The sequence below is a fragment of the Gambusia affinis genome, linkage group LG07 (assembly GCF_019740435.1).
Source record: "Gambusia affinis linkage group LG07, SWU_Gaff_1.0, whole genome shotgun sequence".
Classification (NCBI taxonomy): domain Eukaryota; kingdom Metazoa; phylum Chordata; class Actinopteri; order Cyprinodontiformes; family Poeciliidae; genus Gambusia; species Gambusia affinis.
Window position 1 is genome coordinate 8,804,734 of NC_057874.1, and position 12,075 is coordinate 8,816,808.

The 12,075-nt window shown below is 38.8% G+C and overlaps 1 protein-coding gene across 1 annotated transcript; it reads left to right on the forward strand.

The window, feature by feature from the left end:
* Nucleotides 1-1,116: 1,116 nt before the first annotated feature.
* Nucleotides 1,117-5,210, forward strand: LOC122834415 (globoside alpha-1,3-N-acetylgalactosaminyltransferase 1-like). Its single transcript, XM_044122822.1, has 3 exons — nucleotides 1,117-1,421; nucleotides 3,202-3,264; nucleotides 3,575-5,210. The coding sequence occupies exons 1-3, from the start codon at nucleotides 1,388-1,390 to the stop codon at nucleotides 4,531-4,533; spliced, it is 1,056 nt and encodes a 351-aa protein (XP_043978757.1). The 5' UTR covers nucleotides 1,117-1,387; the 3' UTR covers nucleotides 4,534-5,210.
* Nucleotides 5,211-12,075: the final 6,865 nt, after the last annotated feature.

The window sequence follows — 12,075 nt, forward strand, 5'->3', positions numbered from 1 at the left end:
GGAGCTTACAACACCACAGCATCATCATATGGGCTTCAACAACCATAGTAATACTGGCGTTTGTATGAGTCTGTTATAAATATTTCTGAATTATTTTCAGTCTGATTGCTTATCACCAGATAGTGAAAAAAAATATGTTGCATGTTTTTCATGTACAGTACATAAAAATTTTGCTTCCTCTGATCTTTAAATGAATTATTTCACAGGTCATGTGCTATTGAAAAACTTTGTGTTCTGAGGTAGTTTTTGCACTTAGAAGGACAACAGAACATGTTTGGCTGTTCGTGCAGCTTTTAGAACTGGAGATCCATCAATCAACAAACCAATCAAGTTGATTTGTACAGCCCGTTTAAGCAGGAAGGCACTTTGAACTATATTTTTTTATATAATATATCTGATTATATCACAAAAAATAATCAAAACAACACACAGTAACCGATCCTGAAAACAGTAACAAACATTGCATTTTGTCAATACTCATGTTAATTGTTTCATCCAAAAACGACTCTAACCAGATGGGGGATTTTAGCCTTGATTTAAAGGAACTCATGTTTCTTTTTGTTTTTGTTTTGTTTTTTGCAGTTTTCTTCAGTTTCAGATTTGAAGCTGAATGCTGCTTCTCCATGTTTGGTTCTGTTTCTGGTTCTGGTTCTGGTTCTGGGACTGCAGGACAAGAACCAGAACAAGAAAACCTGACGCCTCTCAAAAAGGAAGGCCTAAACAAGGCTGAATATGTGGAGCGACAAAGCTCCACATTTTCACAGTGAATCGGTTTTTATCATACTTACGTTTGATTTTGCTCAAACGTCCTCTCATGTTTTCCATGCAGTCGTGTGTCTATTTCCAGCTAAATATCGCCACCTCGTGGACAAAACAAATCCAACATCCGTACTAAGTTCAACTGTAAATAAAGCAAGTAAAACCCAGACATTTAGTGATTCTCTACTCTGAGCTTCTACCCCCAGTGTGGGAAGGAGGCTAAATTGTTTATCTCTGCTGTTTCTCGATTGTGTGTACATTTTCAGCAGTTGCACTTCCCTGGTTTCCCTCAACTCCTCCCCACACATCTGGCTGTCTGGATTTTGCTCCTAGAGTCAAAGCTGCAGAAAAAACAAAACAAAAAAAACAAAAAAACGTTAAGAGGAATGTGAGAGGGTGGGGTAAGGGGGGCTGCAAGAAGAGAGGAAAATCATCTGAAAACCATGAGGAGCAGGGAGAATCTGAAGCTTTGGAAAACCAGTGGCCAAAGACCGTAATTTTAATGGCAAACGTTCAGGAAGAGGCTGGCTGAGCTACCCAGAGAAATACACACAATGGGCAGAAATAGTTTCCTGCACTGTTAGATTAGATTAGGTGTTGAGAGTTTAAACCAACGACCGACAGCAGTATGGCACTTTTCCTGTTCTGCAAGTCTCCTGCAGGTTAGTGGACTCTCCAGGGACAATGCGCAGTCTCTTTCTTTGGTCATTTTTATTTATTTTTTTGTTCTCCTAATTTATTTATCATTAGCAGCTGCGTATGTGTGTTGCATGTGGGTTAGAGTTGCTTTTGTTCTGAATGATGTAGCTGAAATTCAAACTATTTCCAGAAATTTGTCCAGTAAAACGGAAAAAACCTACGGGACTTGCATGCCTTCAGAGACGGTTGACATCTAACTGTCTCATTTGTTTTCTATTTTTTGCCTAAAGTATCACATGAGGTCTTGCCGATTACATGCTTTTATTCATCTAAATGTCATTTTTTTTTTACTTCTTATTTTCCTCCTTCCAAGTCAAAACAGACTACAGCAGAAAACTTTAGGTTTCAAACTACAGCAAAAAACAGTAGTGTGATAAAGTAGTTGCCCCCTTACAGATTTATTTTCTTTAATGCTCTTATTTGGCCACACTTAAACATTTTAGAGCATGAAACAAATCTGAGTATCAGACAAAAATCACATTATGAAATACAAAAAACAAAAAAGGTTTTTAATTAAATGAAAAAAAAGCAACTTATCTGGTTGTGTGGAAAAGAAAGTTGTTACCTATTAACCCATAACAGCTGATCAACATAGAATTAAAAACAATACTTAAATGGCGGAATTATGTCAAATCAACTTCTTGAGCTTCACATCATGTTCTAAAGTTATTCCATCACCAAAAACATACCTGGTGTGTTACTTTGAATCTTTCATGCATATTTGAGAAATCATTTGATCTCCTGTGGCAACCATCCATGACGCCTAAACATTTGCTCTCTCCAAGCGTCGCCTATTTCCACAAAGCAGTCACCACAGAGCAACTCGCCCCCACTCAACTCCTACAGACTAGCAGCAGCAGCAGAAATCATCAAACATGGTGGAACTGAACACCTGCTGAGCTCGTCATACTAACTACTTTGCAGTCCAACTCTCGTAATAATGGTTGCAGGCAGCATAATGGAGGAGCAATGCTGTGATGACTTGCTGAAAGAGGAATATCAGAAAGAGCAGGCGCTTCTTAAAGACATAGAGGCTAATTTCAAGATGTCAGATTGCAAAGTCAAATTGCTTTTGAGTTATGTTTGATAAATTCAGGATTTTTATAGCAACTGAAGGTAACATAGTTACCTGATTATGCTATGAGATGACACTTTGTGCCTGGAAAATACCGACCCTGTAACCAGAACCTACCTGACAACATGAAGTTGACTAAATTATCTAAAAATTTAATAAAAAAAAACAACTAAAAGAAAACATCATGTCCCAATTTCAAGAAATTTAAGAACAGATCAGAAAGAAAGTCTAAAGAAAATCTTGAAGGGGAAGAGTTTGAGTTTGTGGACTTAAACTCAAGCACCCTAAGGTAGCAAGTCCACCTCTGGATGGATCAAGATAAATTTACTTTTAGGAGTGGTCTCATCCAAGTCTGACTTTGAAATAAATTCAGATGCTGTAGCTTGACCTTAAACAGGCTGTTCATGTTTAAAACCCCTCAGTGGGGGTGAATTAATGTAATCCTGCACAGAGGAGTGGAAAAACATTTCTTCACAGGGAAGTAAAAAGCTTAAAACTGGTTTTATATGTTTGCCCAGGTTATCTTTGTCTTCATTTTAAAAAAGTTGCATGAAAACAGCTAACGTGGAAGAAATCTCAAAGAGGGTGAAAAAAACCCATCACTGCACTAGAGTGGATGAGGAAAAGTTGCCGCTGTTTCACTGTGCGCTGTGTTTGTCGTCATGCAGGCCCAGTCAGAGTGAACAGAATACAGCTCCTTCTGTGCTGTTTTCTGCTGTCTCTTATCGTATGTAAGTATACAGAGCAATATGTTCTTTCACTTTGTATCAGGACAATGCATGCACACAGAAAAATGTGCTGAACAGACCTGCTTTGACCTTAGATGAGTTGTGGGCCAACCAAATAGTTATAACAGTTGCTTCTGATCATTTTTTTCATAAAGGTAATTTATGTACTTTGCTACATTTCTAGCAGAGTTTTAAACTTATCTGTCTCAGTGTTGACTTTAGGTATCAGTTAAATATTAATAGGTGTGATTACTTTCCATATCCAAGTACAGTATGGTTTTTGTTCTTAAACGACAACTTTTTGTCTCTCTAGACTTCTTTAAAGGACGCAGAGCTGCTGCCAGTTTGGAGTCAGTCCATCCCTTGTCTCAGGTGTTGGGAATGAAGGATGGAATGATACTGAAAGACATGTCTTCATTGAAGACAGTGCACTCAAAAACTCCACAGCAGACATCGTGGGGAGCCCCTATGGTTTGGGGTGACAGCCACAATTCGGTGTGGCGCAGGGCAAAACTCTCAGAACGAGGAATTCGCGTAGGCCTGTTGGCCCTTGTGGTCGGAACTTACGCCCGGTTTGTTCGTCATTTCCTCCACTCAGCCGAAAACCACTTTCTCCCTGGTCAGATGGTCACGTATTACATTCTTACAGACAACCCCCGCACTCTGGATCCTCCTGTTGAGCTGGGCCCTGGACGACAGATGAAGGTGCTTCCGGCTGCGGAGCTGCCTGGCTGGGACAGGTTGGCTTACCGTCGCATGGTACTGTTTGCTGAAGCCATCTGGGGGTCCATTGGCAAAGAGGTCGACTACATCTTCTGCGCTGACATTGACCAGGAGTTTGTGGGCCCGGTAGGGGAAGAAATCCTTGGGGATCTGGTGGCTACGCTACACCCAGAGTTTTTTGAAGTGCCACGAAACAATTTCCCTTATGAAGACCAAGAAGAGTCATCCGCATGCGTAGAGGAGGACGAGGGAGACTACTATTATACATCAGAGTTTTATGGCGGGGTGGTTTCTCAGATGCGCAGACTTGCTCGGGAGTGTTCTTTGCTTATACTTCAAGACCAGGCGAACAACTTGATGGCCAAAGGACTGGAGGAAAGCTACTTAAACCGCTACCTGATCGACCACAGGCCTACCTGTGTGCTCTCACCAGAGTACAGCTGGTGGTATTCGCCCCTTACTGCCCATGTGCCCAAAAAAAGACTGGTCTCATTGGGAAGGCAGTGTGAGGCTTATGACATAGAGAAGAGAGAACTACAGAGGTGTTGAAATTTAAAAAAAGGAAAGCCAAGAGAGTACTGCAATTTGCACTCATTTATGTACACAGTGGTGTGCAAAGTATTCATGCCCTTTGCACGTTTTCAAATCAAAACAAACCCCAGTGTGTTTTATTGGTCTCCATAGGGGAATTGCCAAGAGGTTTGATCTAAACCACTCCGTCGTAGCTTTGGCTGTAACTATAATGTTGTTGCCGTGGCGTAAGGTGAACATCCGTGCCACTCTCAAGTCTGCTCTCATACAAGTTTTCTTCCAGTATTTCCCTGTCTTTAGAACCATCCATCATCATTGACAAGCTACCCTTTCTCTCATAAAGAAAAGCATCCCCACACCATAATTCTGCCTCCACCATGTTTCAATGGTGCGTCCAATGTTAGTCTCCCATTATACATGGTGTTTTGCAACTTTTTCCAGGTAACTGATGTGTCCCTGTCCCCCAGTTGGTGACAAGCTGCAAAAGGGATTTCTTCAGCACTCTAGACTTCCTCTTGCCTTCACTCACCCAGTACACACACCCTTTTCCCTCCTGCCCTATGGGAGGTGTTACAGAAGCCTACGGACCAGAACCACAAGGCACCGGAACAGCTTCTTTCCCACAGCTGTCACGATTTTGAACGCCTCCTGACATAAAACATAAACTATAAGAACTGTACTCCCCTTACAAAAAAATCCCATGAAAATCACATGTGATTTTCATGGGATCACATGTGGAAATGTGTGAATCACATGTGAATCACATGTGATTTTACCACGAAACGTTCCAAAATCACACGTATTCATGTGCTTTCACATGTGATTCACATCATTCACATGTAAAATTTGTGTGAGCCACATGTGATCACGTGTGAAAGTCACATGTGATTTTCATGGGATTTTTTTGTAAGGGATCCTCTATCCTCTCATACAACTATAACACATGGACTATCCTCATACACACACACACACACACACACACCACGGACTGTTTCCTCACACACATATGCAATCTGTAAATCTTATCTGCCATTATTTATCTTGTATTATAAACCTACTAATACATATATAATCCATTTCCTAACATTCTTCTTTATTCTGTATAATCTGTATAATCTGTATAATTTGTGCATATTGCTCCCATATTTATATTTATATTTAGTCCTGTACACCTGTAAATAAATATTTATATCGTGTATAGCACTTCTGGATAGATGCAAACTACATTTCGTTGCTTGTACTTGTGACAGTGCAATGACAATAAAGTTGAATTCTAGTCTATGCTATTCTATACCTATCTACTGTTAGGAGTAGATAACTAACAGTTGTCCTGTCAACAGATACTCCTACCTAAACTGTTAATCTGCGCAGTCTCCATGGCTGCTTCTCCTATTGATGCTGTGTCAGGCGTATCAGTTAAAAATCTCCTAAACTTTATCACTGACCTGTCTTTTGTTTTCCTTGGTCTTCATGATGCTATTCACTCACTGATTTACTTCAGCAAATCGCCAAAATCTCCACCAAACAGCTGGACTTATACTGAAATTAAATTCTGCTACATTTGTGGTTGTAATGTGCTAAAATGTGAAGGACGAGTAAAGAAAATATCTGTACTTTTGCAAGGCACTGTATCTCATGCCATTCCATGAAGGTGGAATACGTGGCATTTCACAAGACGACTGAAAAAAATCAACGTAATGAGAATGCACATATTAATAAAATCTCCATAAAAGATTTTTTTATTTTTATGGTCTCTTTTGTGAGATAACAAATGGGTCAAGCAATCGTGCTAGAGCTAGCTGCACAACCTGCACTGAATTAAAGGTCCATTGGTGTCAATAGCGCCTTTGCATGGACACTCTCGCTTCCCCCAGCAGACAAAGAAAAACTGACCTGTCTCTGTAAACAAAGCACTGTCCTCTCCATTAATGTCAGCCTCAGAGATACTGCTCCAGTGGCTTTGTGGTCGGCAGTGATAAGAGACAACAGTAAGTGCACACTTTCCCCACAGTGGCCAATCATTAACTGAAAGAGCCGCTGTCCCAAGGTCTTTAAAGACCAGGTGGGTGAAAATAGACTCAAATTGGGAGTTGTTTTTCCATGTTGCACGTGGAAAGAGTTTGGGGTTTGGATAAGAATGTATGCAGCATGTACAGAATATTATGTACAGCATCTTTATATATATGTATATATATGTATATATACATACAAGCTGTACTTGACTAACTTGGTTGTGTATGCTGTTGTCTTCCTCCCTCTCACCCGCAAACACAAACATGCTCCCACGTTCACTCATAGACCTTTCTGTCTTGTGTGCTGTGTGTTTTTTTTTATTGGGTGGGTTAAACAGGAGCAGATGTTTTCTTCTCACTGCCAACAGAATCTGTCCTTATGGCCAGATCGCCACGTGGAGTGGAGTGGAGTGGGAGGTGAACTTCAAACAGCTCTGTGCTTCACATGAGAAAGTCGTCTTTTTCAGAGTTTTGGGATTTGACCAAACAATGAATAAAAGCTCTCTAGACGATCAACGTCAATCTTATATCTCTCACATAGCAAATACTGCTGTGCAATTCCTATGAGCGCAGCAATTTTACCAGTATGTTTTTACTGACTGCAAGAACTGAAAGGTTTTAATGACGTTAAAATTACAAGCATATGAACATGAAGCCCAGTGCAGTTGTCACTTTTACATGGAGAAATAAACTAAGAGTGGAAAAAAAATTATCAGGAAATTAGGTGCAGTTTTATACTGTTCAAGTTTTTTTCACAGAACAATAGAAATTCACATCTAAATGATGGATGCAAGTATTGTTGGTTGAATTATCCAGATGGTTACTGTGATACTCAACAGAGGTTAAGATATGGTCTGCAGTACACACTACTACATTGTGTGAAAGCAACATAGGCATCTGCATTCGCAATTATCTTTATTGAAATGAAAATGTCCAAAGACATTTACATCAACTCTCTATAGAGTAAGTTAGAAGCATCTGCCACTGCCAGATCTCCGGCTTCCGTCTTAATTCTGTCTCTTTTAGTCTACTCTTTTTTTATTATTATGTTGTACTTCATGTCTGTACGTAAAACAATATCAGTCTATTTATCAGAATTGAGAAATATTTGAGCAGCACACACAACATTTTTCCTCTTGTTTTCAGTTACCATAGTGTTGTTGTTGTTGTTTTTGTTGTTGTAACACTGCCTCATTCTTTCTGAACACCTCAAACTTGTTCTCTTGCTTCAGGTCAGTCAACATACCGGGAAAGGCTGTCGTTTTCATTAATGTGAACTGGAATATTTTTCTGGTCTTTTAATGTCATGCTATGTTTTCTGTCATAAATCCAGGGAAGATTAATGTATAATTTTCTTTAGCATAGTTTTATCTGGGATGGGGGTGTGGTGGGGGGGGGGGGGGGTTGTCAAAGAGAAATCCTTTTCTTTCACTGTAACCTTGTTTCTCCCTGGTAGTATATATCTGATGTACCTCACAGTTACATAAAATTATGCATTTAAAATTTGTGTGTATAATTTTGAAAGGAACTTCACTTTAAAATAATTTTTTTTAAAACTGTAGAGTCGTATTCAAAATACATTGTATCTAAATTAAACACATTTTTGTTTGTTCATCAATTTTGCTGAATAATTGTCATTCTTGTCAACTCTGCATACATAACACACTTTTATTTTTTTATATATATCTTTTTTTCCCCACCAGGGGGTCTTTTTGTGGGCTCTAGTGTCCCTTATATAACAGGAAGGGGGGAAGGAGACAGGGGGAAGACATGCAGCAAATGTCGGCAGGTCTGGGAATCAAACCCGCGACGGCCGTGTCAAGGACTCAAGGCTTCCAAATGTGGGTTGCGCTATCCCCTACGCCACCACAGCACGCCCCACATAACACACTTTTAATCTATGACTGAATACTTAGATAAACCCAGTACAACGGACTCATACCTAGTAATGAAACATCTTACAAACTTCTAAATGCAAAAAGCTTTTTTTAAAGGTTTTCTTATTTGTGTCTTTATAATCTTACAACGTTTAGTTTCTTACCACAAGCAAAGAATGACTCCTTTTATCTACTTGTTAACTTATGTTTTATAAGTTGCACACTTTTACTATTACAAATAACTATGACATCTAACTTACTGGAATACTTTAACTCTATGTGTTCAGTTTAGCTGAACTTCCCTGCTGAGTTTAAAGATTTATTGGTTCAGTACTTTTCATGTGTTTTACTGGTAGTAAAATAACAGATTACTGACATCAGCATAACCCAAAGCAGAAACCACCTTACTGGGCACATATAGGTGAGAGAACATTTTTTGTGAAAATTTCTGCCAATCGTTGTGCGACTGAAGGAGAATAGAATGTGGGGAAAAATGGTTATAAATAAAGGGACAGAAAAATGATCCAGAGAGTGTAAAATTGTGTTGTGCACCACTTATATATATATTATGTACTTGCCACTTGATGGTTCATGAGACAGGGAAATTACTCATTTTTCAACTTTCTGAAGACCTCAAAAAATAGTTTCTGAAACATAAAGTAAATGTCTCAGGTCTAACCACACTGGACTTCCTTCAAAATGCTGAATAACGATGTTTTCACCACGTGAACCCGATGCGATCCAGTGGTGTGTGACTTTATCCGTTTCAATGGGGAAATAAAAGTGGGTTATCCTAATTTATTCAGCAAGAAAAATAATGTAATTGAATTCCACAAAAAGTTTTATAAAGTCAATTTTTCAGTTTTAATTAATTTATTTTGGTTATACCACTTGAATTTTTGATTACTGATAAAATTCCTTGATGGTATTCATGTATCCAAAACTTTTTCGCATAGATTGTGCTGAATGAAGCTGAAAAATAATATTTTGTTCTTGATTTCAAGTACTTTAATGACATTGGTTTGCTAAGAATTCTTTTAATGTTTACACTGATGATAATGAGTCGTTTGTGAAAAGGTTTTAGTGGGTGTTGGTAATTCTTGGTATGGCTTGCTTTAACCTAGTCAGACTTATGTAAAGGAGACATCCAAACAGTCCCTTCTTGTGTTGTCCTTTTGAACTTGAAACAGGGCAGAATAAACTTAATCTCATGCTAAAACATGAGATTAGATCGATTAGATCTAAACCTGGAGCCCCCCCCCCAAAAAAATGAAGTCTTTTACATTGACTCTAGTTGGAAAAAATAATAAACAAAAACACTGACAACACGGTAAAGCAGCATGTAATTTGTTTAACCACATGGTTAGACAGTATTGTTTTTTAGAAATAGTTTCAAGCTATAGTTTAAACTTTAAAGACTAGATAGTCTTTAAAGTTTAACTAGAAACAGAGGGAGTGTAATTTTAAGGTGCTCTTTAAGCTTCTGTCAGGTGACACCTTCAGGGCCTTTCTAAACACAAGACTTCTAAAATAAACGGGTCATATACACCTCGAAGGCTTTACTTAACTGCTTGCACAGCCGGCAATCCGTCAGACGAACTGGAGCGGTTGACTGGGTTCTGAAATCTACATGGGTTCAAAGAAAGGAAGGGTGCAATGCAAACCAAAACCATCAGAGGCTGTCTCGTTTCTCTGACTCAGTTGAAGTTAGTCGCGTTAACGGATTACAAAAATGAACAAAGGAAAATCCTGATTTGTCACAGCTAAGATATTTTTAAACATGTGAGCATTTTGCATCAGTGTGTGTAATTGGCTGACTAGTCAGGGGGATGGGTGGGGTGAAGAGCCACGGTAATCTGCTGGATTCACACAAGCCTTTCCCCACCCTGCCCCTGGCTACGCCGTTAATCACCATGTCAAGGGGACTGACACTGCTAGATAGTTCAGTTGACAAGGAAAACACATATTGTAAAACAAAATAAATCCATAAATAAATTTTAAAAACTAGGAAAAGCAGAGGACAAGGGTGTGGTTGTGAAAGTTAAAATTGTTTATGGTTTATTTTCGGTTCTACACTGAATGGTAGTGTGAAGTAAATCCTTTGAAACATGGGAGAAATTAGTTTAAAGCAGGGGTGGGCAATTCTGTTCCTCGAGGGCCAGTGTCCTGCAACTCTTAGATGTCTCCCAGGTCCAACACGCTTGAATCCAACAGGTGAATCACCTCCTAAGTCAGGGGTGTCAAGCTCCAGTCCTCAAGGGCCGCTGTCCTGCAGTTTTTAGATGTGCCACAGGTACAAAACACTGGAATGAAATGGCTTAATTACCTCCTCCTTGTGTAGACCAGTTCTCCAAAGCCTTGCTAATGACCTAATTATTCTATTCAGGTGTGGTGCAGCGGAGGCACATCTAAAAGTTGCAGGACAGCGGCCCTCGAGGACTGCAGTTTGACACCCCTGTCCTAAGTGCAGTCAGGTTCTCCAGAGTCCTGCTAATGGCCTCATTATTTGACTCAGGTGTGTTAAAGTAGAGATGCATCTAAAAGTTGCAGGAGACCGGCCCTCGAGGCCTGGAGTTGCCCACCCCTGGTTTAAAGGGTATTTTAAGTGTCTATAAACACAATTTTTCATAATGTAGTTAAAAAAAAGAATATTTTACACAGAAATACCACACTTGACACAAGGAACAAAACATTTGTGACCTATGTGTAGGATTCGTCTGTGCATAATGGATCTTGATGTGTTAAATTCAGTCTCCAACCCAAAAATCTTAAATAGATTATGCTTGAGAATGCTCTAAAGGCAGTCATTATCCCTGCTCCTGGTGCAAGCTTTCCCCCCCACACACACATTTTTTCCTTCCACTCAACTTTCTATGACTAAAAAATAATATTGTGAAATTTTTTAAATGTTAAACTTTACTCTGAAAACTGTGTTCCAGTTTTAAAAAAAGACAATGATATTTTCTATTCATGTCACTGTATTAAAAGCAATACCATCTAATGTAATTTTCTGCGATTTTGGTATTTTGAACACTAGCAACATCTTCGCTGAAGTTTGGAATACACTGTGTATCAAAGAGATGTCATGAGATTTATTTGTCAAAATTACAAGTAAATATGTATACTTTTATTAAGTACAAACTATTATATGGTTTCTATAAGTCTACACAAGGCAGGCATACTGGATTTTGAGGTTTGTGGTAAACCTATGATTTTACCAGTTGGAATCTCCTCTGGACCTTTCTGATAATTTCTTCTTCCTGGTTTTCATAATCTCACACAACCAAAAAATGTACAAAAGCTGAAAATAAATAAATAAATAAATAAATAAATAAATAAATAAATAAATAAATAAATAAATAAATAAATAAATAAATAAATAAATAAGGTGGCTTGTAACATTGTTCAAAGATCTCTGTCCACACGGTGGTACTTGGAAATACAAAAATTGATTGGCGTCATCAAAATGTATGCCAAACCGTGTGTGTGAAATAGATGAATTACTGTCCCAGAAGCTAACTCTGACATTTTCAGAAGGTTATAATTAGTTCCACCGTGTCAGCATAACTCAAAAGTGGGTCTGTGTGTACAGAGAAAGAGGAACTAGAAGCCAGAAGTGTTCAAATAAAGGTTTGAAAAAGACAAAGCTGGCCCTTTAAATAAAGCTCCTC

What these genes read in the sequence shown, in the direction of transcription:
- LOC122834415 (XM_044122822.1), top strand. Translation starts at nt 1,388, where the DNA reads ATGGCACTTTTCCTGTTCTGCAAGTCTCCTGCAG. An exon ending in GTTCTGCAAGTCTCCTGCAG is followed by an intron (nt 1,422 to 3,201) that starts GTTAGTGGACTC and finishes GTCGTCATGCAG; the next exon opens with GCCCAGTCAGAGTGAACAGA. An exon ending in TCTGCTGTCTCTTATCGTAT is followed by an intron (nt 3,265 to 3,574) that starts GTAAGTATACAG and finishes TTGTCTCTCTAG; the next exon opens with ACTTCTTTAAAGGACGCAGA.